Here is a 26,524-nt window from a genome sequence, read left to right as displayed (position 1 = left end):
ATATCCAGAGGATTCTTTGGTCACCTGCCTGTGTCTTGAGGCTTTACTGTAACTTCTGAAAAGAACAGATTCCTAGGATTAGAAATTTTAATACATAGAGTTTAGTCCTTTTTTGATTTTCCTGGGTCACAGTGTGAGGGCTGTTCAGTACAAACTGGTAGACCAGACCAAGAAGGAAAATTTAATGTCAGTCCCTCAGGGATGCATATTGACACTGTGAAAAATCCTAAACCAGTACAGCCCTAAGATGTTTGTTTCCCTGGACTTCTTGTCTATGGGTCAGTGAGTGGTGAGGGAAGGGATGCAGAGGTGATAGGAGGAGGGAGAGATGGCTGTAGGGAAATGATGGTTGTTCAGAGAGGATTAGTAAGGTAGAGCAATGTACGTGGGAATTTTTGGGAATGGCAGAGCTTGTTTTGATACTGATTTAAGCAATGAATAGTGTAACAAAATGTGCCACTTCTGTCTGTGCAGAAGAGGGTGCCCAAACTGATTCATTATTTCAAGCATTGTATTCTATTCAATGTGAGGTCATGGCTTTCAGCTAAAGAAGGTGATTTCCTGAAATATTCTGAGGAGATAATGTATAATAATAATAAATTGCTTTAGTTTTGTTTGTGAAGAGAGATAGGATGTTTTGTAAAAGATTTAATAGAATTTAGGAAATGCAAATGTCTTTTTTTGATTTCTTCTGTCATGGACCTTTTTTCTTTCTCCAGATGCTTCTCCTCTTGCCAGCTACAGACCCAAGAAAGCTGAAGTGAGTACTTCAAAGTGTTATTGCTTACACACTGTTTTTTAGGAAGACAGTCCTTTTTGGATTGTCTTGCATAGGTATTTTTGAAACTTCATCTACAGTAGTATGAAAAGCAAGAAAAAGGACATTTTAAATCTGATCTAGCCTAGTTAAGGCCTGCTGGCAGGTAAAACAGTAAAAACAAACAAACAACAGTTTACAAACAGTAAAAGGAAACTTAGGACTTTGTAAAGTTGGCTGCAAATACAAAACTTGCTTTTCCTTGGCATTAAGGCTTGCAGCAAGGCCATAGAGGAGCCTTTAAAGGCAGCTTGCATTTGCCTTACCAGTTATTCTGAGAGCATCCTTCTTTCTGGAATTGTGTGCAAAGGTAGCACTGGTACAACTGGCAAGCCACTGCTGTGGTATTTCACGTCCTTTCTTTTTCAGATTTTAGGTTCTTTGTGTATTGAAAGAATCTGAAGATTAATGTCAGGGTTCTTCTGGGTTTCATTCTTTACATCCTCATTTAGTTGTTTTCTGCCAGCATTCGTGAAGTACTGTAAAAATTGTGGGTTTAGGCATTTAATTATGTGTGCCCTCTCCAATTTCCTAATGGCTGGGAGAACTGATGATAAGTGGGAGGTGGAAAGAAAGGGAATTTTAAGTATGAACTTTGTTATATATGTTAAGCACACTTTCATCAGACTCCAAACTTTTATTGGCAAGGACTGTAGTTCTGTGTACCACGTGAGTTTATTACATTGTGCCACCTCTGGATTGTTCCATGGGTTGTTTAGACTCCCAGGCATTATTCTGAATCTGTGAGATTCCTGACTAAGCCTTTAAGTTGTGCACTGAGAAAAGTTGATAAAAGGGCTGTTAGAGTTTCACGTAAGATGGTGTGTTAGTTACCAACAGATTCCTCTGAGACTTGTTGATTTATTTTAGACCATGGATTTTTGTATGAAATAAGGGTCCTTGTTCTTTCCCCAGCAGACAGATATTCCTGAATGAATGTACAACCTTAAACCTTTCGGTTTGAGAAATAAAAACATGAAAATTGTACATCTTGATATTCATAATAAATTTTAGTTTGTTGGGGTATTTTTCAGGCCAAATCTACCCGTGGAAAAGGCTTGGGCAGTTCTGCTGTTTCCAAGGAGGATGTGAGCTCAGATCCACCCAACAGAGAGTCCCATTCTGCTGCTTCATTGGAGCATCCAGCACCTCCAGCAGTTCAGGAGCCTTCTCTGACTTCTGTGCTGAATCGATCTTCTCTGAGGGAAAGGTAATGCCCTGGTCTTGTTCATGGCACTGTGGAATTAGGAACGTGAGCAGATGATAACAGTGCCTGCATGACTGTAGTTTGCATGTTTGGAGGTGTGAGGGCTGAAAAGACTGAAAAATCTTCCTGCAAGAGCTGTGTTGTTGTTTGACTTTTCTGTTTGCTGTGTTTGCCATCACCTCTCTGCTTGATGATTGCAATCCTAATAACATGGCAATGAAAATCTCTGAAATGATGACACCCCAGATTTTAGGCTGCCAATGTCCATCTGAAACAGAATAAATAAATCATCACTTAAATGAATCACCACTGTTTCAGAGGTGATTGGAATCTCAGGGATATAAATACAGATACATGTCAAGTAAGCTTTACAGTAGGTACTGGGAAACCTTTTTTCCTTCTGACTTCAGACTGGTGTTTTTGAGCACATACTTGTGGCTGTGCTGTACTCAGATGTGTGACTGACATGCTTGGGCTAGCTTTAATCTACTCAGTGTGTTTTTTTCCAATCTTTTCACTTTGTTGACATCCCAAGATTTTGGTTTTGATTTTTTGAGCTGAAGCATGGACCTCTGCAGCAATTGTGTGTATATTAATTGCTATTTTTCAATTATTTTTCTTAGTTATCTCCACTGACCCCAGTAGGACTGGGTAGGGAACAGTTTCAAATATCCCTTAATTCAGTGGATTTCAGTCCCTGAATTAATATTTTGAGCAACCTTCAGTGTCTTTTGGGGGTGGGATGGAAGAAATGTCAAAAAGCAAGAGATGGTTTCATGCTTAAGCCCTCCAGTCCTTCGAGGAGAGTATTCCCTGCTTCCTGCTGAATAGAACGTGTTCTTGTGCTTCTCTTGTACATTCAGGTAGTAAGTTACTGGTTGGCTTTCTGGGAACAGGAAGACTGTATGCAAAGCTAGGCCTGAGTAAGCCAATACATAAAATAACTGGGAGAAACAAAGGATTAAACTGATGACCCATCCTGAATGCTGAAGATACGTTTTGGTGACCAGTTCACACTCTGTTACCATTGGCACCAAGTTAGTCCATACTTGCAGGTTGCATTTCACAGCCTACACACAGCCTAATGCTTGTTTCCAAAATAGAAAAACTGTCTCCGTTTTTTTCTTTAAAAAGAAAAATGACAGATGGCAGGTGGGGACTGAATTTTTAATACTCACAAAGTTCAAGTTGTTGTTTTAACATCTTCCTCTGCTTGAAAACTTGTTTGTTAGTTGTTCTGTGTAATAGTGTGTCTTGAGAAGTGTTACACAGAGATCAGGATGTATCTGGGGTTTGAAGGAGGTTTCTTTGTAATCTTGTCTGCCTCCCCACTCTCCTGTGACAATGGTTGTGCATTAGTTACCCGTATCTGGGGAAGAGATATTGTCATGGTAACTTTTTTATCCTTCTTTCAGCTGGACTCCTTTTGGAGGGGTTGGGGCTACATTATATACACATTTTATTTAAAGCTGATGGGGTGCTTGCTATTGATAGCAGGAAGGTCTTTATGTTGTGAGCTGCTGTTACATGCATGGTAATTCAGTCGTCTGCCAGTTAATCTTGAACTTGTCTGAATGTTCTTGCTTTTTCTCTTATGAGCCTCTCTCCAGAAGAGATTTCTGATCTTGTGAAATTATGTTTTTTCTTCTTATTAAAGCAAATGTTCTCAGCTCTTCAGAGCTGTAACATCTCTTTATGTAAAATATGTAACCATTTACTTCTGTCATTGGAAAAGAAATTCAAAATGAGAAATAAAGGGCATAGTCTAAAAAAATTGATCTCTGTTTCATGCTGCTGAGATAACAATGGTTTTAGCTGATTGTGTACTCAGAGTTATACTTGGAATGACAAACATGGTTTAGAGGTCGATGTTTGGAAATGCATGCAAACGCTGCTGTTCAGATCATAGAAATACAGAGGAAATCAGTGCACTGAAAGTATAGCAGTGTTAGTGTAATTGCAAGAATATGGAGTCTTATCTCACAGCATTTGGTGTTTATTTCCTCAATTTTATTTTGAAGTACAAAGACAAATTGCTTAGCATATCCAGGCTACTATTTTTAATGCTAGTCAACTCACAGTCAATACGAAACTTGACTCCCCACCTCGACCTTTAGTTCCCTCTTTTCCCTTTCTTTTTTTTTAAAGTAGTGTGAAGTGACTGTCTGCCTTCTTGGGAGTACTTCCCAGAGCCCTGCTGTGTACTTGTTAAGCCACTGCAATACTTTTCAGTGAGACAGAAATTGGGGTCTTGTGCAAGGTCCTCTGAGCCCTTTTGTATCCTTCCTGGCAGTTTTCAGTCCCTTTCTTTGAGCCTGATAAAGACACCACAAATCAATCCTCTTCCCCTTTCCTCTGGGATTTCAGTCAGAAGCAGAACTGTAAATAGATTTACTATTGAACACGACAGCCAAGTTTTGAATATTGATTTTTCATACTTTCTTTTTACATTTTCATTATGCACATCGTGTAAGGAAAGCATTTGCTGATGCTGGAAGCTGACACTCAACGGAGTGATGTGGTCATACAACCCTCCAGAGGTCCCTCTCATCCCTCACTATTCGTGATTCTGTGAGGTTTGACTGGAGCTCCTGTGCAGGCCAGTGGCACATACAGACCCTTGAGTTCCTGCCCATGGTGTGTGTCCCACAGTGTGCCAAGGCAGTTGTTTGGTTGGTTGTGCAGAGATCAGTGGCCTTTTGTGCAGAGAGGAGCATCCTGGATGCTTTGGGAAAGAGCATTCGCACTCTGTTCTTTCAGTGCTGCTTCAGGAAAGCAAAATTGGAGTCCAGACCTTGCTTTCATGGTGCATAGACATCCTCATGCACTCCTAGAAGATGGTGTTTTTCTTGGGGACTTGCAAGCTAAGCCTTCCTTGCAGCACTGAAACCTGCAGCAAAGTACTTGTCAGAAAGAAAAGGAGAAATAGTGATATGGATTCCATAAGGTCAAGAAGTCCTTTGAACAGAGCTGTGTGCTGGCACAAGAAAAATCCTTTCCTCAAGAGACTACAACAATCATGGGAGTATTTGACTGTTTCTGTTATGTGAGAGGCAGAGCTACTTCTCGTGCATTTGTGATCAAAGGATTCTTTTTCCTATGCTGGAAATAGCATGCTTCTGCTTTTGTTTCCAGATTGAAGTGCAGTTCGATGCCTTTTTTCATGTTCTCCTGGTTATGCTGCTGATACATGATCTTACCTGCCATAAAATTTAACAAAAACCTAAGTTCTCTTTGAAGTGAGGCAGAGGTTAAGAGTCTGGATCAGATGCCCTTCTGTAATACTCCTCTGTTGTTTTACTACCATCTTTTTATATTCTCTTTTTCCAAGTGCTAGGGAAATAACAGCATGAAGTTAGATATTGGTAATGATAGATAAAATGATAGTTACTAATATATATTAATGAAATACTGGAGCCTATGTGAAGTCCTTGAAAACACCAGTTACCCAGAATTTTTGGTTTCACTTATCTTGAAAACTGTCATCCCAGGATCTTGGGGGTTATTTTTATTGCACAGCAGAACACAGAAGTAGGTGGTTCACCTGGTGCTTTAGAGACTGGCTTGCATCCTGAGACAGGGTTTGCTTCTGTGAGAGGGTATGTTTTATATTTTGAGAACTTCGCTTACAAAGTAGTACACTGAAAAATACTGCAGACTTCTTAGGAAAAAAGCTTGCTCTCAGGAGAGGCTGCACCTAGGTTTCTTGTCTATTTCTAACCGTTTAAAAGTCATTATTTCTGAGTTTTGGAATTTACTTTGGTAGGAAGGTTTTGGGTTTGCCACTCTCACCTCTTGGGAAAGTTTACTTATTTTGTATCCTTTAAATATTAACTTCTGGAATCAGCACTTGAAAATCAGTTATTTCATACTACATTCTGCAAAAGTGAGCAATACCTAAGCCTTGTTTCATATTTTTGACCAACTTCTGTACCATTTGTCATCTTCATTGGTTGATTTTGCTGCAGCAGTAAGTAAATTTGAAATTGATTGCTGTCAGAGCCATTTTGTGTATAAATTAATAAATTCAAAGAAGATAGAAGGTAATGGAAAAGCTTCCAAAGAGCATAAGGAGGTGCAGCCAATTTGTGACATGCTAATGATTTAGTACCACAATGACTTTGACCTTTTGGGAGCAACTGCTCAGCTGGAGTATTGACTTTCATTGAAATTTCGGAAGCTGTCTGCCATTAAGTTTCACTTTTCACATGATGTATATTGCCACAGTTTTAAGGGCTGGTTATGAAAAGGAGGGGAGAAAAAAGCATTTACTAATTTAAGAACTCAGCACTGAATGTGTCACAAGTGCTTCAAGGCCCCACTGTAAACAGGGCTTTTGGAAGTAAGAGAAGCTACATAGAAAACATGAGAAATTTTACCTTTTTTTCATTTCCTGCTGAAGAGGGAGAGCAAGTTGGTACACAGCTAAGCTGTCAGCTTCTGCTTCCAAATATTTAGGCTTCTGTGCATTGATTTAAGGCCCTGTCTGTGTAGTTGTTTCTGCTTCGTAGTAGTATCGTGCCACTGTGAAAGCAGCCACCCTCCTCCACTTCCAGCATTGTGAGAATGTAGGGGGTTTGTGTTGGTATAACTTCATTACAATTCAAGCTGCTATGTACAAACAGAGCCTCTAAAACACTTCAGAGCTGCATCACAGCCATCGGTCACTCTAAGAAAAAGCAAACCAAAACTGTGTCCTTGATTAAATAGACCAGGAAAACCCTGAAGTGTAGCCCAGCTTTTCTATTGTGCCTCCTTACAGACCAGTATGCACTGCAAGCGCAGTCTGTCCTACTGAATTACCACTTCATGTCCTTTTAAATGAGAATAAAGCAGCTTCCTTCCCTGCCATGAATGCTGAATAAATACCTGCCTAGATATGTGAGGTGTTTTTTTTTTTTATTTCAGAGTTAAATATTTTTGGTTTTGTTGAGACTCTCTCCTCTTCCACGTGTGAGTTCTTGCAGGCTGTGGTTTTTTCAGGTTATACTCAGCTTTAAGTGTTCTTACTCCCTCTTCCCCCCAATTATTATAGTAGCGTTCTCTGCAGTTGTGAATCTGGTACTACAGGGCTTCATTGATTTCTCTCCTCTGATAGTTTGTCCTTGTATGTGGTTTTGCTCAGCATGAGGTCTGTGTCTTTGAAGCTGATGAATTCTGGTGGAGGCCACATGCATGGAATTGTTCCCAAGGCAGGGAGGTGCCATTCTGGGGGAAGGGGTCACGAGAGCCACTGCAACTATTGTGCACAAGGCTCTGGCATTAATGCTGCTGATTTGAACTGTATTAATATCTCCTGCTCCAATGTGATATTAATGTTTTTGCTATGTGCAAGTGGATGATTGGATTGTCTGACATTTAAAAATTCCTATTTATTACAGCTCTCAAGTTTGCAAGCTGCTGTTTGAGTAGAGTACATGGGTAGATGTATCCTGTTTGCATTTCTAATGGAGTATTTCATCCTAGTGGATAAAATTATACATGAAAATAATCTTTAGCACAAAATCTACACTGTTTGGCTTCTTTTTTTTTTTTCACCAAGGTAGATGTTGTCTGTATGACCTTAAAAAAAGTCCTTATCTCATAAAAGAAAATAAATGCCTTTTAGTCACATTACAAGGGAAAATGGTTCTGTTTCCTTGATCAGACTCAACACAACATCTTTGAAATTAATCTTGAAAAGTTCTCTGATTGATCTGGCTTTTTCTAGGTCACTGAGCTATATTTCCAAAGTGTTTATACAATCTATTGGAATCAATAAACAATTTAAACTGATGTAACTGCAGCATGTTTGCAAGTCGCAGGGAAAATTGAAAGTATGACAAAGAATACAGCTGTAGGAGTTTATTTCGTTTATCAGGACAAACAGTCATTGAAATGAAATGACTTTCCTTTGAACACTGCAATATGATAGTGACACCTTAATCACATAAATAAGTAGCTGGTCATTTTAAAGAGTTGTTATTGGTGATTTCGGGCAAATGGAATCCCTTTATTTATACTCCAAGAAGCTGTGCTATAAAGCCTGTTTTATAAAGTGTTTCCAATTGGAGAGTTAGGATATCATAAAAAGGTTTCATTTCAGATTATAGTTGTTGCATTTCAGGCATGATTTTATTTTAGTTTGTGTTTCAGGCATGATTTTATTTTAGTTTGCGTTTCAGTTGGTAAATATTAACATTATTCTTTAAACGTTGGTTAGACTCTATAGTTGTTGCTAAAATTAGACAATAAAAATACTAGAAGAGCTAATTAAAAAGAAGCTGATACCATTTTTAATCACACTTAAGGTTTTTTTTTTGGTTTTTTTTTCTGGTAAATAAAGTTTGGGGCCTGTGTGAGTGGCTAACATTTGTTATACCACAGCGCACACTAGTGGATTGATCCATAAAATCACCTGGAGAAAGAATTTAATAGTTCTCGAATTAAGTACTTAAATCTTCTTCTTGCAGACATAGCCATGTATTTTCTAACTGAGTACAATAGCAAGCTGGGTTTTCTTTTTTTTCCCAAAAGTAAATACATTTATCTCCAAGGATATTTGTAAATTTACGATTAATAACAATGATCTGAAATCTTACATACGAATTTCATAAAATTTATTTCCCAAAGGCAATCTATTCCAGCTTCTCAGAGCAAGCAACCTGAGTGTTGGAAGAACAGCAGCTGCTGTAAAAATAAGAGAAAATGCCATGACTTCATGGCTCTATCTTTTATTTGTCAAATGGGAAATGACTCACTGCATCTAGGATGCAGATTTTTAAACGTGCATTTCAGAGGTCCTTTCATATCAGTAAATGTTGTAAATTCTGATGGGAAGCCATAAGATGATAGTACCATTGTAGCCCCTTTCCCTTACCTCTCTTCTTTTTAAAAAAGAAAGTGTTTTTTTCAAAACACAGGTGGTGATAGAGGACGTGCATTGTAATGCAGGACATCAAATGGGGTTTGACTGCATTAGGGAAATGAACATTCTTTCCTGCTTAAGGGACTCAGACTTCTGTTTCTTTAAAGGCAATGCTTTTCTCCCCTAACAAAATTCACAAACTGTTTTACTTTCTATTAGAAGTTATGTGAGATCTTTTAGTGCAGCAGATTGCTGGGTTCTAGTATTGTGCAGTATGAATTTGCCATACATGCTCTTGGGTTTGGAATTAATTGTCAAATTCTCAGGATAGCAATATGAGTGTTAGAGCCAACTTGGTGAAAATTCCTGCTTGTAATGATGCAAGGATAAACAACGATAAAATCATTTTAGAAATATGGAAATACATCCCCCTACAGATTGTATGTTATATACTTCCAATATTGTGTCATTTCTTGGCACCCTTTCTTGAAGAAAAATAGAAGCATTCTCAAGTAGATGAATTGATTTAAAGAAACCCATAAATAGGCTGAAAATACTGGAGCTTTTTAGAACCAAGAGAGATATTTTGGAAATATAAGCAACAATAAGTGAGTTCCAATAAGTTGCTTAGATAAAAGAAAATAGAAGATTACTCAAAAGCAGAGAACTGGTCACTTTCTAGTTATATTTCAGTCTCTGGTAATAAAAGGAATGATCCAAAAGATTGCAAAGAACTCCATGCCCTGCCTGCAACCTTCAAGGTAATGTGGCACTTCCCATTTTCAGGATCCTGCTTCCATTAATTTTAACATTGACAGGCTGCTTGTTTTGTACTGAAGCTTTCTCTGTGTACTCGGTTTGTTCTTTTTGGAAGGAGCTGGGCAGTTCTTCAGCTGTGTTGAGATTTCTGGAGGTTTGGTGAAGGTGAACTGAGCCAGGCACGATCAGACTGGGGATTTGAGAGTGTTAGACTGGATAAAAATGCAGGGAATGTGATAAACTGGAGACAGGAGGGCAGAAGAGCTGGCAGTCCCAGTCGCTGTACAGAGCAAACTGGGGAATCTCAGGATTCAGAGCTGTTTCTCCACTGCATCAAATTTGGGAAGCTACCAAAGCATGTCGGTGTTCCTGGTGCTCCTAATCCAGCCAGGGAATGGCAGCTCTGTGCTGCTGTTGGCTGCTGTTCAGCAGCTCAGATGGCAGTGCCTGGTTTGCCAGCTTGCAGCTCGCCCAGTGACCCGTGGTCACATTAGCATGATACCACATCATGAGTTTTGATTTTCTTGGTGCAAAGTCAGGCTCTCAGGGCTTAGGAAACATTGAAATGAAGATGCACAGTCTTGATTCGGTGCTCTGTTTCTTTCCAGTGTGATGAGCTTATATAAGGAAGCATTTCATATTTTTCCCTTAATTATTCTTTCCTTCTATTGATGTCTCTTTAAAATAAAATACGTTTTTTTTAATATTATAACATGTGGTTGGCATGTAAACAATCCCATTCTTAAATCTTAGTTGCCTCCCTTAAGAGACCGAGAAGAACTATTGATATGAAATTTCTGCCAGCTTCTGAACTTGCTGAGAAGGATGAGGGCTTTTTTTAGCAAAGTGGAAAAAAATGTGGGCCAAAACGTAAAAGGGTAAAATCCAAAAGTAGCTGTTTGTTTTAAGTTACTCATACCAAGAAAGCTACCTAGTTTTTAATACCAAAAAAAAACCCCAAAGTAAAATGCAGTTCCTCTTATGAAATAAAGACTGAATTTGCAGGTTTTTAACTCCATATGTTTTCCAATTTGGATGCATTGGGGTTACCTTCCTTTTGATTTATTCCAGGGAGAAGAACTTGATGTGTGCAATACTTCCTTTAAAGAGAGGCAGCTGAAACCTGGTCACTGGGAATAGTACAGCTTTTCTATTTTTTAGGGGCCACACAAACGTTACAAAAACAGTATTCAAGTTACAAAATCATCAACATTTTCTGTTTTGCATCTTCTCTTGGTGTTGTGGCTGCACACTATTTATGCCCTGGTTTGAAATGCTTCTTTACTTGTACCCCAGAGGAGAAAAAGAATCAAATCTAAACATTGTGTGTGTTCCAAATAGAAGGAAGTGATGCATGCTTCATAATGAAAAGAAAAAAGAAATCTGAACCAAAGAGCTTTTCAAGAAGAAAATATTTCTTCACTTTGTTTTTCCTCTCCCTCTTGCAGATTTAGCACTGGGTGGCCTTCACCAGCAAATGGAGACGAGATCCATAAAAGAGTGAAAAATATTTTAAGGACACACAGTGCTAGACAGCGCCTGATATTTGTAAGTTTGACTGCAAACTAAATCCTTTCTCTTCTCCAAAATGGCTGAAAAAGAGAACCGTGCCTACAGTCTTGGATTTATTATAATGTTGTCCTTTGAGACAGCCTTGATTGTAGAAATATGGATTTGGTGTGTGAGCTCAGTTGTTTCACACTGATTTCAGAAGCTTCCTTATCTTTAGCCTTTATGGGCAAGTGGTACAGGCACCCTCTCATTGAGGACAATTATGCTGGGGTTTGGGTTTTTTTATATCCTGATTCTCCACTTCCAGTTTAAGCAAAAAATGTTACAGATGTGTGGAACACCAAGGCTTAACATGTTATGCAGCTGCACATCAGCAGCTGCATGTATCCAGCTGTTTCTAGAGCTAATATTATTCTTCAGATGTGTGGTTTTTTCTCCTTAATTACCTGGCTTTCAGTGAACAGAGCTCTTTGTCTAATGAGATTACACCCAGGAACAGAATATTTTACCCCTGATGAAATTTTGAGGTGTGGTTTTAGACAGACAAAAATTTTTCCGATTGTAATTTTGAGAAACAGTTCCTCAGAAAACGCCAGAGCATTGTACCAACTGAAAAAGAAGATTGTTCATCTGCAATCTTGAGTGTGAGGTGAAGCAAAAGAAAGGTAGGATAAAAAGGATGTAAGGATGAGAGATGATTATGATATAATGATCATAATGATGATTATGATATAAAATGATTAGGAGCTCTGGCCATCTAACTCAGAAATGTTATGGATGGGTTAGAAGAGACATAAGTCTCCCAAAGTGGAGAAAGGCAGCTTTTTTTGCTTCAGTTTCTCTTAGAAAATGAAATGTGGACAGAAATCTGCTTTTGAATGTTAGTGCAATTTTAAGTTGCTGCTGTCCCCAGCTGTCCAGCTTTCCTCTTGGCTGTAGTTCCCTGTATCAGTGGGAAGTGGGAAGCCCTGATGTCCCCCCATCACATTCCCCACAGCAAGAGCAGGGGCAGCACTGCTGTGCTGGCTGGGATGGGGGGACTCCGCTGGCTACAGGAAACCCATGGCAGAAGTGATGCTTGTTGTCTTGATCCGCTCCTGCAAGATGGGTTGCAGAGCATCTGTGTTCACTCTGAAGTCCTTATTTATTCATTCATTTATTTATTTATCTATTTATTTATGTCCCCAAATTTAGCCAAGTTGGGCAGCTCATTGTCTCACCTCATTCTCACTTAATTTGGTTATTTTCTTGTTTCTGTTCCATCTTCATTTTTAGCTTAGTTGTGGTTATTTCTTTAAACTCAAAAAAAGCTTTTCTCTTGCATACTAAGACTGTTTGATCTAGTTCATGCTGTACCTCCCTGAGTTTGTATGTGAATGTTATGATTTTGTGAGCTGCTGTCTCTCAAATAGAAGATGCCCATGACATTTTTCTGTGTTTCAGCCACTCAGAATAGGTACAAATCACATCAAATGCTTCCCTGATGTTTCAATGAACTTAAGATAACAAACTGAGTTTCCTGTCAGTCCAGCACCTACATTTAATGAAAGCTTGCACAGCCTGAACTATCTCCAGTGGTTCTTGACTGCTTTCCTTGAACAGTAGACCATGAATTTATGATAAGGAGAGTTGGATGATTGGTTACATGGTCTCTCCATGCAGTCAAAAAGACTCTGCAAACATTGTGATGGAATTCTTCAATTGTGGGACTTTCTGTTGGTTTTCTGTCATTGCACCTTGTCACTTCCAGGATCAAACACTTGCTGAATCCTCACAGGGATTAATAAGCAGAGGTGATACTTCTCCCTCTTCTGTTGGAAAACCTTTTGTTTCTGCCCTAAAAAATCCAGCTATTAGGGTATTGGACCTTTAATTATCAATCTGGTCAGAGCAATGCTGGCAAAGGACCATTTTTCTCACTCCATTTCCTTCCAGTGAGCAAAAGGAAGGGAAGGATGCTACTGAGAAGTCTTGTGGTATTGTCTAGTTGTGTAGAGCTGGCTTGTGAAAGCTGTGCTCACAGCAGCTGACCTGATTTAAAAAAGGGAAAAAAACCCTGTTCTCTGTGCAGTGAGTGCTGTAAAATACACCAGGATCGGTTGTGCTTCCCTACATGGCCCAATATCTAGGCTGTGGTGTTGCACAGTGGATGGCTGAGGTAAATAGGTCAGCTTGAAAGTGAGGGAATAGTAAAACAAGTGCACTGGCAATGTGGTGAGCAGATTCTGGCTCCAATCTAGATCCTCTTCAAACTTTGAAAGGTTAAGAAGTATCTCTTACTCTGTTTCATTCCAGAGAGCCTAATGCTAAATAACCATCCCCAGAAGCATCCAACTGTGTCTCCCAAAATTTCATTTTCATAATGCTCTGCAAAAATAGTGTGGCTGGAGCTCTGCTGCGGATTCCTTGGGGTGTCCACTGTACCATTCTGCTGTGACATTCTGACAGTATCGTAATGTTTCCATCTTTTTTTTTGCTTTCCAGAACATAATGTGCCTCTGGCAAATGCTGCAGAGTTCTATTTACCACTGTACCCCATTTCCTCTTCAGTGCTTTGTAGTCTGTGACTGCTGAAGGAAGAGAGCTTTCCTGTTTACAAACACACTTATTACCTTGCATTTCACCAGTATAAATCCTCTCAGGTTTTTCCTCATCCATATGCTGCTGTTCAGCTTGCTCTGCATCTTATTGCCATCTACCACTATATTTATTGTCTTTTCTCCCAGTTCTGTGTTACCAGCAAGTGTGATTATTTTTACTGCAGTCTTTTTTCCAATTATTTCTCCTATAGCATGAAAGATGGATTTGTTTACTAATCCTTACAGCAATTGACTTGTGCTGAAAGCATCACTTAATATCAGCCCTTAAGTAGAGTCTTTGCTCTTCAGAGTAGAGTGAACATGATTGTGTGTGCTGAAATTTCTACCATCCCATCTCAGGTGAGCAACTGGCTCCCTCCACACAGGTGTTTTGTTCCTTTCTTCCTTAAGAGGGCAAATTTGGGTTAATTAATGTCTAGATAGCATTTGGAAGGCAAAACTGCATCTGAGAGTACCTGACTGAAGGGTCATTAAATGGATCAGATTTTTTTAAAGTTCAGTGAGCATGTACTGTAACCTTGGATATGAAATTGAAGGATTCAGATATGTGAAATGCTTCTACCTGGTAAAACACATGAAATTAATAACATCCTAAGTTTTGGGTTCTTTTTCCCCTTTTCTGCAAGAAACACAAAAGCAGTAAGCAGTAGGTTTCATAGCATTTTGCCAGTGTGTTTGTTGGGGATTATTGAAGCTTCTGCTATCTGCCTAGTTCTCTAGATCTACACTGTCTAGAAATTCTTTCCAGTTTATTACCTGAAAATTATTAGCTGAATTGTACTGAACTTAATTAAAAGTGTTCATAAATGGCATTTGGCTCATTACACTTTGTCCCTTTCTCCCCCAAGAAATGTAACCACTTTAATAGTCATCTAAATGGAAAGAAAGTATTTTTGAAATGAGATCATTGTAATCAGAAACCAAGGTAATGAGAATTTGATTTCTGGGGTTTTTTAGGATGATGTGCCTCAGACAAGAGAACCTTCAGATAACGCGCCCTTAACCTTGAGTGAGCTGCAGAGCAGGTATGGAGTTTTTCTCTGACCAAGACAAAACATCCATACTCAATATTGCCCTTTACATTTAGCTAAAAATTTCTCCTCCCATTTTGAGCTTTCTCCTATATTGCACAGGGAAAAGGTTTCTGGAGGTGTTACTCATACCAAGCTTTCTCACCTAAAAGCAAAATACAGTTAAATATAATTATGCCTTTGATGTTGTTTGGCACTGTGCCAGTATAGTCTTCATAAAACACTGGGTTTGGAACTGGACTGGCTATAAAAATTATTCTTGGGCAGAAGTTTTTGGAATTTGTCAACCAGAGAGCAAATGTCACTTTTAAAATAATCAATTTGTTATTTTTTTTCTTAAAACTATAGGAGTGCAGAAATAAATTTATACAGTAATATGGTTTGAGGCTGGATTTTTTGTTTGTTCCTTTTTTTTTTTTTTTTTTTTTTGAGAAATAGATATTTAGAAAAGAGAAACATTTTCCAAAAACTACAGCAAATTTCTATGGTATAGTTTAGTGATTCAGCATGCCATATTTCAGAAGCTGTCTTGGAAACCTGAGATCTTAAAAGCCTGGTTTATGCAGATTAATTACTCTGTGTACTCCTCACATACATGACCAGGGTTTAATTTGAATAATTTACTTATAAGATACTGATTGGATTGATTTTGATGACTTCTGTAGTAGAAGTTAGCAATATTGATGTTCTTTGTGTATGCACACAGTATTTTGTACAATGTTTTGGGTACCTATTGGAGGAAAGATACTAACTATTTTTTGGGCTTCTATGGCTTTTCTGGTTTTCTTTATATTAAGGGAGAAGTTGTGGTGCTATATTTGAGAGGTGTTGCCATTAGAAAAGAAAAGGGTTTATTTTGATAATTAAATGTGACACACTGTTTTCCAACAAAGGCATCCCAAATCACCACTGTCCTGAAAGGAGGGTATTTTAATATGGGTACCATAACTAACTTCTACTTGAAATTTGTCAGCTCTAAAAAGTTCATTTATGATTTGCTGGCTTTTTTTTTTTTTTTTTTAATTCCTGTGATTTGTAATCACTTCTGTGCAAGGGATTACTCTGATTTCCATATGGTTGTGAAGTAGCTGCTGGAGTGGTGTCTCCGGTACCTGTGCTCTCTCCTGTATTCTGTGTAGCCTTTCTGCTCCGTTATCCTTTGTCCTCACAGCTGGGGCAATTAAATTGTGTAGGATGTGTTTGTGAGAGAGAAGTGCAAGTTTTTGTTTTGAGGCAGCTTTGGGACTTTGAGGTTTATGCTGAAACTGCAGACCATGAAAAAAAAATGAAAAACAAACCCTAATACTCAAGAATCCTGAAGTGATGGGATATGAAATGTGGCACTCAGGTTGGGAAAGGACTGCTCCTTGGGTTTAGAGGCTGGCAGCACTGGGGGTGAGCCATAAAGGACTCGAGGACAGTCAGATTGCTGAGTGTTTGCCACAGTGCTATAAACAGGATACAAGGACAGAGACAGAGTTCATGGAAGGACAGGGTACTGTCGACCAAATGCTGGCAGTAAAGTAGATGGATGATTGAAAACCACTGGGAGCAAGGAAAAGGTCTGTGTTTTGTGAAATATTTAGTATATGATTCACTCCGAGAAGAACTTCTGGGACTCTTAAAGGAGATGTATGAGGGAACAAAAGCATATGACAGGTATTTCAGAGCAGGGAGTTGCGTGCAGAAATCCTGCTGTTAATGTGATTTGTGAGTGTAATTCCCAGATTGCTTAGCTCAAGTTGTCAGCTGGTTTCCAGTTGAGACAGGAGAGGGACTCTTCCCTAACTTGCTGTAGCTTTGTCCAGGTATCTCATGCACAAGGGCTGGCTAATGGAAATACAAACACACACCCCTCCAGAAAGAGAAGGGAAAATTAAGCTTATGTCCTTTTATAAGTCTTTGTCAGTACCAGAATAAGGAACTTGTTACTATTGGGTTTTGAGTCTTTATTGCAATTAAAGTGGTTGGACTTTGAGTGTCTCTAGGTAAACTCAGCTTTTAGGAGAAGAAAAGGCATGCACAAGGCTGCTGCTGGAAATGGATTCCAAGGAAAAGAGTGTCAGAGCTGTTTGTTGTATAGTTACAAGTGCTGTGCCTGCTTGTTGGGCTGAGAATTCTCCATCAGAAGTGAGGTACCACGAACTGCAGGAAGGAGAAGGTGGAACTGCAGTTGTTGATGAGTCCCCAGGGTATTGACTTGTCTGCATTTGACACAAACCTGTATAACTTCTCATTGATTTTGTTTGGTAGGCCGGTTTCTTTGTGTCCAGACTGTGAAACACAGGTTTAAATTTGCTCCATGCCATTGACTGGCTTTAAATGATGGAGCCTTTTGAATAAGTGTGAAAGTGGCCTTCCTCTCTTTTTAATACTGGAGCCACACAAGAGGTCTTGTTTTATTTGGTGTAGGTTGGCATCACCTTAATATTTGAATGTAAGAAATCTAAAAGCAAAAGCTGTTCCTCCTTTGTTTTCCATGGGACAGTGGAAGCTGGGGGTGTCAATTTAGAAAACAGATCCTAATCTTCCTCTTCTTCCCCTTTTCTGCTCTCTAAGTGAAAACCTTGTGTTTTGATGCAGCTGGGTACATGTATTCCTGGATTTGACATAAGGTTTCTTTCAATTTTGTCACATGTTGCCAGATATTAACTAGAGGATGAAGTTTTAAGTACTGGTTTGATCGCAGAAGACACTATCATTAATAAATGACATGTATATAAGAAACTGTAAAGCTTCATATTTCCAGTTTCATTTCCCAGACTGAGAACATTTGCAAAAGGCTGGAGATAACTCAGTCCTAATTTTTAAGTGTCTTAAGTGCCTAAATCTCTGAGCAGATGTGAAAAATGTCACCTTGGCTGTAATTTTTTTCTGATGATTTTTGAGCTTCTTATTTCATGCTTTATTACAGGGAAATTGCTCATTTAATTATATGACACAAACCTTTGTTTTGAAAGCATCAAGAAGAAGCAAATAGTCATGATGTTTAGATATAAACTATTCAGACTTGGCAGTGTTTTGTAATGATTTTCAGAGTATAAATTTCACTTCATAGATCTAGGAAATAATTTCTCAAAGCAACTGAAAGATGAGCCTGTATTTGTGTTTAGTATTAAAACAGTGACACAGAAGATGGGGTGGGGAAGGAACCCTGGATTGCCACTATATCAAAATGTATTTGGTCGAAAACTTAATCCAAGATGTTTCTGATAGAGCACTTTACAGCTGCAACCACAGTAATTTAATATCCCCCTGATAGATTGTCTTCATATTGAAATAGCTGCCTGTGGTTACAATTTCACCTTCAAAGGACACAAAAATCCTACTGTGTTGCTCTTGGCTGGTGACACAGCCTGCAAAAATACAGCAGAATTACTGCAGGTTCTCTGAAAATTAATTCTGTTTGGGGGGCATTACAAAGTGTACTCAGGTAAGTGGGGGAGGATTTGTGTGAATGATAACATGGGGGGGTTCCCATTTCTTAAAAGTAGCTGCAGTGCCACTTTTGGTTTGTGGAAGGTAATCTGTGCTTAGCAGCTCTACATTGGTATTTCTGCTGGTTTTGTGCCGCTGATTCCTCTTCCACATCTAGATTTGATCATTGTTTCTTATCTTCTTTCCTCTGACAGTTCTCCAGCGCAGCAGAACACTCCTGTTCACTTGGGTAATGGTGAATGTTGGTCTGCTCCTGCAGCTGTGTACAAAGAGAAGCCTCACAGAGCAATCTTGGAGGAGAGTCTTGGAAAAATATACAGAAACATGTACGAAAAAGCTGCTGGTGCTGTTTCAGACCAAGATATACAACTCACAAGAAAGCAACTCACCTGAAAACACACAGTGTACAGTATTTGTAACTAAACCTATTTTTATATAACAATATTTGTACTCTATTTTTTAAGGTGTCATTATGGTTGGGCAGGGTTTTGGAGAAATGGGGGTTTGACAAAAGGAAATGATTAAAACTCCCTAACAAAACATCCCCTCCACAGTTAAGCAATATGGTGTTGCTCCTTTGAGACTCTGAACATAGAGTCAATTGAAGACTAATAGGTCTGCTGGACACTCCTATCTGACATCAACTCAGATTTCAGCTGCAGCCAGTTCTTATTAAATAATTAAATCTATTTAGCAACATAAACAGAATTGGTTGAAGAAGGAATATGTCCTGGTGGCCAGAGAGGGGACCTAAAGGGGAAGGTGAATGTGAGTGTTGGTTTAAAAGTGACCCATCTGGGGCAAAGAGAATTGTTTTCTAGACAGTTGCCTTTAAATTGTTTCTGGGGTTTTTTTGAGAAGGGCACAAACTCTGATACAGTAGGACCTATAGGTATGTATTTGAAGTGGTTTTGAGCACCTGTAGTCACAAGTGTTCTAATACTGTGAAATTTTAGAAGAAAACCACCCAGCCCAGCAGCCTTTGTGTCAGATGAAAGGTCATCTTCACACAGCCTTTGCATTTGAAAGCTTCCACGTTCTCCTGAATGCAGCCATGACATTTGCCAATACACTTGTCTTTTTAAAAAATATGAATAAGAAAGGAGTGGGAAAGACCAGAGCTAGTCAGCAAGCTCCTTGTGTTCTGTACAGGCCTTCTGAAATTCCTGCATCACAATCCCACCTAATTTGGGGCCTGTCCTTCTCAGTCTGCTGGGATCCTGCTGGCAGAAATCACTCCGTTTTTGCTAAAGGCCACCAAATGTTCATCAGCAGTTCGATGCTTTCCCCAGGGATGGAACCTTTTCAGCCTTGCGCTGAACAGATCCCACATTAGCAGACCAGGGCAATTTGCCCATCCATTGAAAAGCTGAATGTTTTAAAAGGGCAAGAGTGTCCATCTCCTGCTTCCCCTCAGAACGAGGAAAAAACAAACGCCTGTTCTGGCTGCCTCCCTATCTGAGTGAACAGAGTCAGCTCCACCGATGCCATTTTACCTGTTGTGATTAGATAAAGGATAAAGCTAGCAGTACAGATGGCACAACATATGACTGGAACCTGCCAGCATGCCTACATAAACAAAAAGTTGGTCTATTCTGCCTTCCCTCCTGTAATGCTGAGACAACATAATTGATTTGAGCAAGCAGTTGGTGAGCACTGCGCTGGTGGGAGAGCACGTGGAAGGGCCGTGTGCTGCTGTGTCGGGCAAGGGCGCTCTCAGAGGAAGTGTCTCACACACAGACGTTTCTATTCCGTGTAAGTGTTGGAGCAGTTGAAGGGGATTAACGCTGATGACTTCCTGTCCCTGCTGCCATTTAGCACATTAGTGCTTTCACGGGGCATTGGTGGCACAGTCTCAGGCGATGGAGAAGTACCGAGTCACTCTGTGAGGTAGCAGGACACTTGTTTTTGCAGAAATGAAAAGTAAAACTTTGCCCAAGCTGTGTCCCTGAAGGCATGGAGGCCATGGAGGGTTGTGCTACCAGGACCTGGTGTTCACTGGCCTCTCCAGTGACCCCATATTAGTCCACAAAGGAATAGTTCTCTTGCTCTTCAGAGGAGTAGCTATATTGGAGTAGATCCTAAATAGGCAGGGCAGATTCTGAGAGATACTTTCCAAGGTTTTGGTGTAAAATTAGTCTGCTGAAACCTGAAGCTTGTTGCAGTTTCCTGTATGTCTTTGAGCCATAAGATTCAATCTTGTTCTCGTGGTATCCTGCAGTTTTTATTCAATATTCTCTCTGCATTCTCTCCCCAGTGTCACAGCTGAGTAAAAGTTAGTGTTCTGAAGATTTGCTGCTCCCCTTTGGCCTGATCTGGCTCTGTGACATAGAAAACCTGTTTGATTTTTCCTTCCCCAGCAATCCAGCAGATTTCAGTCCCTGTTTGTTCAATGTGTGAGAAGGCCTGAATGCTGAGGGATTGTTGTGGGGCTTTTCTGTATGTTTGATGAAGGACTCAAGATGCCATGAATTCAAGACATGAGGGGATAACAAAGGTTGGGGGCCACTGTAAAAAAGCAAGGTGGTGTTTTCAAGGGGTCCAAGAAATGACTGGAATGTATCTGTTAAATCCCCTAGCTAAAGAAACGAAAGCATATGATAATATGGCAACCTTCAGTTCTCATCAAAGATGAAAAATTTTTCAGCAAAGGTGAAAACTGGATGTGAGAAAAAAATGTCATTACTGAATTTTGACCAGTATGAATATTCTCAGAGTAGCCTTCTTCTGCAGCATAACATCAAATGGAGCAGACAGCCTCTGAGTGTCTTTGGCCCTGCTCCAGCTGGGAGGGAGATGTGTGTTTAATGTCTCTCTGAATCAGCTGCTGCAGGAGATGTTCCTCTCCTGGGTCAGAGTCATTCCACAGCTCATGCCATGATACAGCAAAGAGTGCTTTCCTCCAAGCACTGTGCTGGAAATCCAGTTTGGTAAATGGAAAACTTTCCTCTGGATTGCGACTTCAGACCCAATTACTCTGATCTGTCCCCAAAATCTTCAAGGCACTTTGTTTTCAGAAGCATTTTGCCCTTCCCTGTTTGCTCAGGTGGCTCTGCCAGCACACACAGCTCTGAGCATGGCTGCTCCTCTGCCCCTGCAGCCTGGGAGAAGTGGAGGTTCAGGCACTGAACCAACACAGCAATAAACTGTAATTGTTTAGTGCACCTTGCCTTCTGATACAATTTAAATCCCTTCTATCAAATGCAAATTCCTTGGTTCCTGAGTGGAGCTTTAAATAGCATTTTCTGTGCTCATTCCTTATCTTTTGCCATCCACAAAGTTCTAGTGACAGTGGGATGGCTTAATTCCACCCCCGTCATTTTAGCTCTTAAAGGAAAGCTGCCTACTCAAATCTGGCAATAATGGGCCAGATTAGGAGTGAATTAGTGCTTTTCTGTAGTCTGTGTCTCTCCCTTGCCTTTCCCAAGTTATTATAACCCACGAGTATTCTCACCAAAAGCTGTTCAGCATCCAGTGATGCTTGCAGGATGCAATCAGTGCAATATTTTAATCACTTTCATTTTAGTGAGTCAGACTCTGCTTCCTACTTGCTCCCTTCCCTCTCCCCTGTGAATAACTTGGTACAGTTCAGGATCTTGGGCTGGCTTTACACAAACTGCCTGCCTGTGTTCAGTAGAAATGCAAATCCTTGGCTGGGGAGTAGCTGCTTTGGCAATCACTCAGTCACTGACCTGATGTGAATTAAAGGCAAAAATGTCAAACTCTAATGATTTGCCTTATCTAAGTTTTTGACTGAGAGGAAGAGAAGCTTAAATTGCTCCACTGAGGATAAGAAGCATAGGGATGGCTGGAGTAATGGGAACAGGTAGGAGCAGCTTTGTAAGATAGATGGGGAATAGTGTTTATGCTCCAAAGCTGAGCACCTTGGGAAGTGATGAGGGCTGTTCTTCAGACTCTGCATCACATGCTTGAATTTTACTATTACTTCAGAGGCTGCCAAAATTGTCAGGAGAGAAAGAAATCTACCTGGAGATGTTGGGAATCTATTTTTGGGATAAAATAACAGAACATTTAGCTCGGCTCAGTATTAAATAGTCTTTTTCAAACTCCTTCTCATTGTTACCTCAGCTGTAAAATGGGGAGTTTGTGCTCTGTTGAAGCTTAATTAAATGACTCTGAACTGCTTTGGGATCCTGAGGTGAATGTTAAAGAAATTATCTTATGGAAGCCTGGCTGAAAAGTCCCATCTTATCTCCAGGTTACTAAAAAGGCTATATTTTAATTTTCCCAGGTTTATTATGTTTTAATCAGACAATTATTAAACAAATCTTAATCAGATTTAATACATTTCTATCTTGATCAGAGAGGGCTAGAAAAGATAATGAGCTGCTTTACTACATGTGCTCTTAGGAGCTAATCTTTGCAGTTGGTATCTTGCTCAGCTGCTCTCTCCTGCATGATCTGGGTTCATATCCTGACACTGATTGCTCTTATGATACCTTTCTTTCTTATTTTTAATATTAATTATTTTTTTCATCCTGATGTCTTAGTGCTGCTTGATCTGTGTACTAACCAGCGCTGTTCACATCTCTCACATCATTCGTCCTCATCCTCTCCCCAGGAACAAAGGGTGCAATGTGACAGTGGAAAATTTTGTATGGTGTGCCGTGGGTTTGTCAGAGAAAGTCGAAAGGAATCTCTGCCTTCCCACTCCATGTGCAAGGAATAACTTGGTACATAATTCTGCTCTTCCCAATTTTTAAGCTTGAAGTGTTTTCTGAGACACTGGACTATGCAACAAAATTCTCAGCCTTTTAGCAGCGGTCTCTTGCTGTATAAATCTGGTAATGTGGAATCTCTGGGTCATAGGAAAGGCCACGGTGTTAATTACTTCAGTGGTCATGGAGTGATCATTATCAGGATGCTGAAAATTTCTCATGAGATTTGTTTAGTAATCAAGGAATTTGAGGAAACTTTCAAATCAATGAAATTGAGCCTCTTGGTTCCAGTGAGAACACTTGAAGCTAAGAGAGAACAGCACTTCTAGGGCTGATCTTGATGAGCTGCCTCCCTGACAGAAGGGGTGTCTGCCTTAGGTGATGTCTCTGGGAGCAGCAGAGCATTGGTCTTTGCCCATTTCCTTTCAGTTCCAACAAATGCAGCAGCGTTGTGGGAAGTGATTGAAACCCCCAATATTCCTGTTGCCATTGCACAGGCACTATTAAGCACAAGCCCCCTTGATTACTGTTGGTTTCTGCTGCTTTCCCCACAGAATTCAAAACATCATCAACCAAAGCCCTTGAAAGATGTGGCTGTAGCTCCTTTTATCAGTGTTGGCTTGCCAAAGGCATGGAGTTTGTTCCCAGTTTGTCTTTGTGAGAAATTCTCTGAAGTGTGGTGATAATTTGTCTGGATGGCAACATAAAGGAACTGTAATCTTTCTCTTTGCTTGATCTATGTGGAGATTGTGCTTTTTCTTCATGGGTATTTCCCTTCAATTCTGGGTGATTGCCTCTGGCCCAGCAGAGAACTCCCTGCAGCCTGAGCTGTGGGAATCTGAGCCACCTTCTCCCCTCCTTGGGGAAAGGAGTTTGGTGCTGCAAAACAACATCCCTCCTGGTTCATAAGGATTTACTGATCCTCAGGAGACAGCACAAAAATTCTGTTCTATGGCCAGGCCTTTGCATAACCCTGTGGAGCTGATGGCATGGAATGAAGAGAGCTTCACACAGAGCAGGGTGGGAGGCTGGGAGCAGGGCAGACGTGGAGAGTGTTTGATGCCTGGCATGCCATGAATTATGCATTTCTATACCATGAATTATCAGTGTAGAAAATAACCTGTGCAACTCCTGGGTAACAAAAGCACCATTTACATCACCGAGTGGTGGTGAATTCTAATGCTTGTATTTGTATTGTTACCCTGACTGTAGCTGTAGGAACTGTTTCATTCAGTATTCCAGTAGTAAACACTTGCTAAGAGGTTGCTTTCCCTGCCTGCCTTGTTTTCACCACAGTCATCTAATGTTTACATACATTTTAGCCTCTGTGCCATTTTTGAAGGCTTTATTTGTCTCATTTATGTTTCTGGTTTGGATAATACTTAAATATGAAATCCATCTGGGAAACATATTGTATATTCACGTCGAGGGGTAAAACCAGTTTTTAATTAAAATTTTATACAGCACTTGTATTTCACTTTGTCCTGTTTTATTATGAAACACTTCAATCTTCTTCCTAAAACACATATGTCTTGTGCGTTTCAAGATGTTCCTTGTTGCTCATGCAGAACCAGTTTGGGAGCTCTGTCAGCACAGTGCCATATGTTCTGGGCTTCATTTAGCTTCTCTGCCGCTTGTGGAGGCAGCAGATTGGATGGAATGCAGCTCAGCTCGGCTCCATTCTTCTCTTTGTAAACTTGTCAAGAGATAAAAAAAGCAGGGAGAAGGAAAACACTGAATAATACTCGAGTGAGTTGAATTATCAATAAGTTACAGGAACGTGGCCAATCAAAATTGAGGTTTCTCAGTGTTTGAGGATTTTCCTTAATTGCGGCTTTTGCAGAGCCTATAAATTGATGCATCCCTGGTGCTACCCAGTCTTACACCCAAAACAAGTGCTGAAGATTGAGATATAACCCAAGTCATTTGGAAATTACAAGCATGAAGTGCTCGATTTTGCATTGATCCGCTGGTTTAAATTAAAAAAAAAACTGAGTAGATTTCACAGAATATTCTGAGCTGGAAGGGACCCACGAGAACCATCGAGGCCAACTCTGAAGTGTGTGGCTCCTACAGGGATCAAACCCTGCCCTCAGTGTTGTTTGCACCAAGCTCTGACCCCTGGAGTGGGAGCAGGTGGACATGTGCAGGGATCCTGCTCCTCTTTGGTGTCTTCTGGCTCTGAGGAGGATAATGCTCCACTCCTTAAGTGCCTGGTGCTGAAAAGAGGAAGCTCAAGAGTGATGGTGACCTTCTGCTAAAAAAAAAACCCACCCAAAAAAATCAAAAAAGGTCATTTTTCTTACCAACCCATTCCTGTTTCTTCTCTGTCTCCCATCATCTTGAGCTTGAACCAGTGGGTGCCACCAGCCTTTAATCCACGGCTGGTGTGTGGGCACAGCCCAACTGGTCACTGGTGGTATCCAGGGATTCCAGGCACTGCTCTGCTCTGCCCAGAGATTTCAGGACCACCACAGCAGCTTTGACAGAGGACCAGGGTATTTCTGTGATTCTCTAACTAGTAACTAGCTTAAAAAGAAAACAGAACCCAATAGAATAAGAAACTGGCAAAAAAGGAATCTGTATTATCCTGCTTCCCCTGTGCTGAGGTGTGAGACCAGAAGAGAAGACCATGAGCAGCTGCTTGATGTGGCTGTGGAGGAGTGGAGAGGGAAACTTCTGTAGTCCTGACCCGAGGTCGAGGTCAGTCAGAAATCACTAGCTGGAGTGACATGAGTGTGAACCTGGTTGAAATGACAGGCAGCTCAGCCCCTGGGACTCTATTTACATATGTTTAAAACAAACAAAAGAAAGCTGCCTCTGTTCCCCAGGAAAATCTGTTTACTTGGCATTCAACTCGTGTATAAGCTGGAACTTCTTTCACAGAAGTAGAAACAAAGCGACTGACATTTCTGCTTTGATGTGAGGCTGCAGCTAAGATTTGATTTTGAAATATGAAAGTAAACTGGAACTACCTCCAATTTAAAGGTGGATTTTTAATGACCTTAAAAGTTTTGAGTAGTTTTTTTTTTCCCCTTCCCTTAGGGACCAGAAAAAATTATAACAGTAATCTTACTTATAGCTGTAAGTCTACAGAGACAGTGGCTGTAGGTTAATGAAAAATTGACACTGCTACTTGCTCTGCTTCCAGCAGAATATTTTTTTCTTCAAACTGAACTATTGCACTGTGTGAGCTGGTTGTGAGTCTCACATATTTAACTGGATGCTGCTTTTGTGGAAGCCACAGGAGCAAGTAACAGAACAGCATTTCTTTTTGGAACGTGTGGCAATAATTATGGGGTTCTTAAAATGGTTACCCTGGTCCTTCCCACAGAAATAAAGAAATAATAAAATAAAGAAATAAAAAAATAAAGAAATAAAGAATTGCTTGCTGGCTTAGTCTAAACCAGAGTGGCAGAGGAACCATTCCTGATGATCTCCATCCCAGCGCCCGATCCTTTCGCAGTCCAGCAGAGAAACCCCAGAGCAGGAGCTGGGCATTGCGTGTGCAGATGCTCCTGTTTTGCACACACATGTGCACTGTTCCACACTGCTCCTGTGGCACAGGGACTCCTCGGGGGATACCCTGTGGCTCACAGAGATCTGCTCAAGTGCCCTCTCCAGGAGCCTTTCT

The 26,524-nt window shown here is 40.2% G+C and overlaps 1 protein-coding gene across 4 annotated transcripts in view; it reads left to right on the top strand.

Annotated features, from left to right (window-relative positions):
- SPATA6 (spermatogenesis associated 6) overlaps positions 1–24,362 on the top strand; it is a 49,341-nt gene extending 24,979 nt beyond the window's left edge. Inside the window, exons 9-13 of one of the 4 annotated variants that reach the window (XM_032118160.1) lie at positions 720–760; positions 1,852–2,027; positions 11,079–11,178; positions 14,700–14,767; positions 18,406–24,362. In XM_032118160.1, coding sequence (XP_031974051.1) covers positions 720–760; positions 1,852–2,027; positions 11,079–11,178; positions 14,700–14,767; positions 18,406–18,604 — 584 coding nt within the window. In that variant the 3' untranslated portion in view covers positions 18,605–24,362. The remainder of the gene's footprint in view (positions 1–719; positions 761–1,851; positions 2,028–11,078; positions 11,179–14,699; positions 14,768–18,405) is intronic. The other 3 variants (XM_032118163.1, XM_032118164.1, XM_032118161.1) reach the window with 3 other exon arrangements.
- Positions 24,363–26,524: the final 2,162 nt, after the last annotated feature.

The sequence above is a fragment of the Corvus moneduloides genome, chromosome 9 (assembly GCF_009650955.1).
Source record: "Corvus moneduloides isolate bCorMon1 chromosome 9, bCorMon1.pri, whole genome shotgun sequence".
Lineage (NCBI taxonomy): Eukaryota > Metazoa > Chordata > Aves > Passeriformes > Corvidae > Corvus > Corvus moneduloides.
The sequence above is the reverse complement of the archived record's forward strand: the minus strand, read 5'-3'. Positions and strand labels throughout refer to the sequence as shown.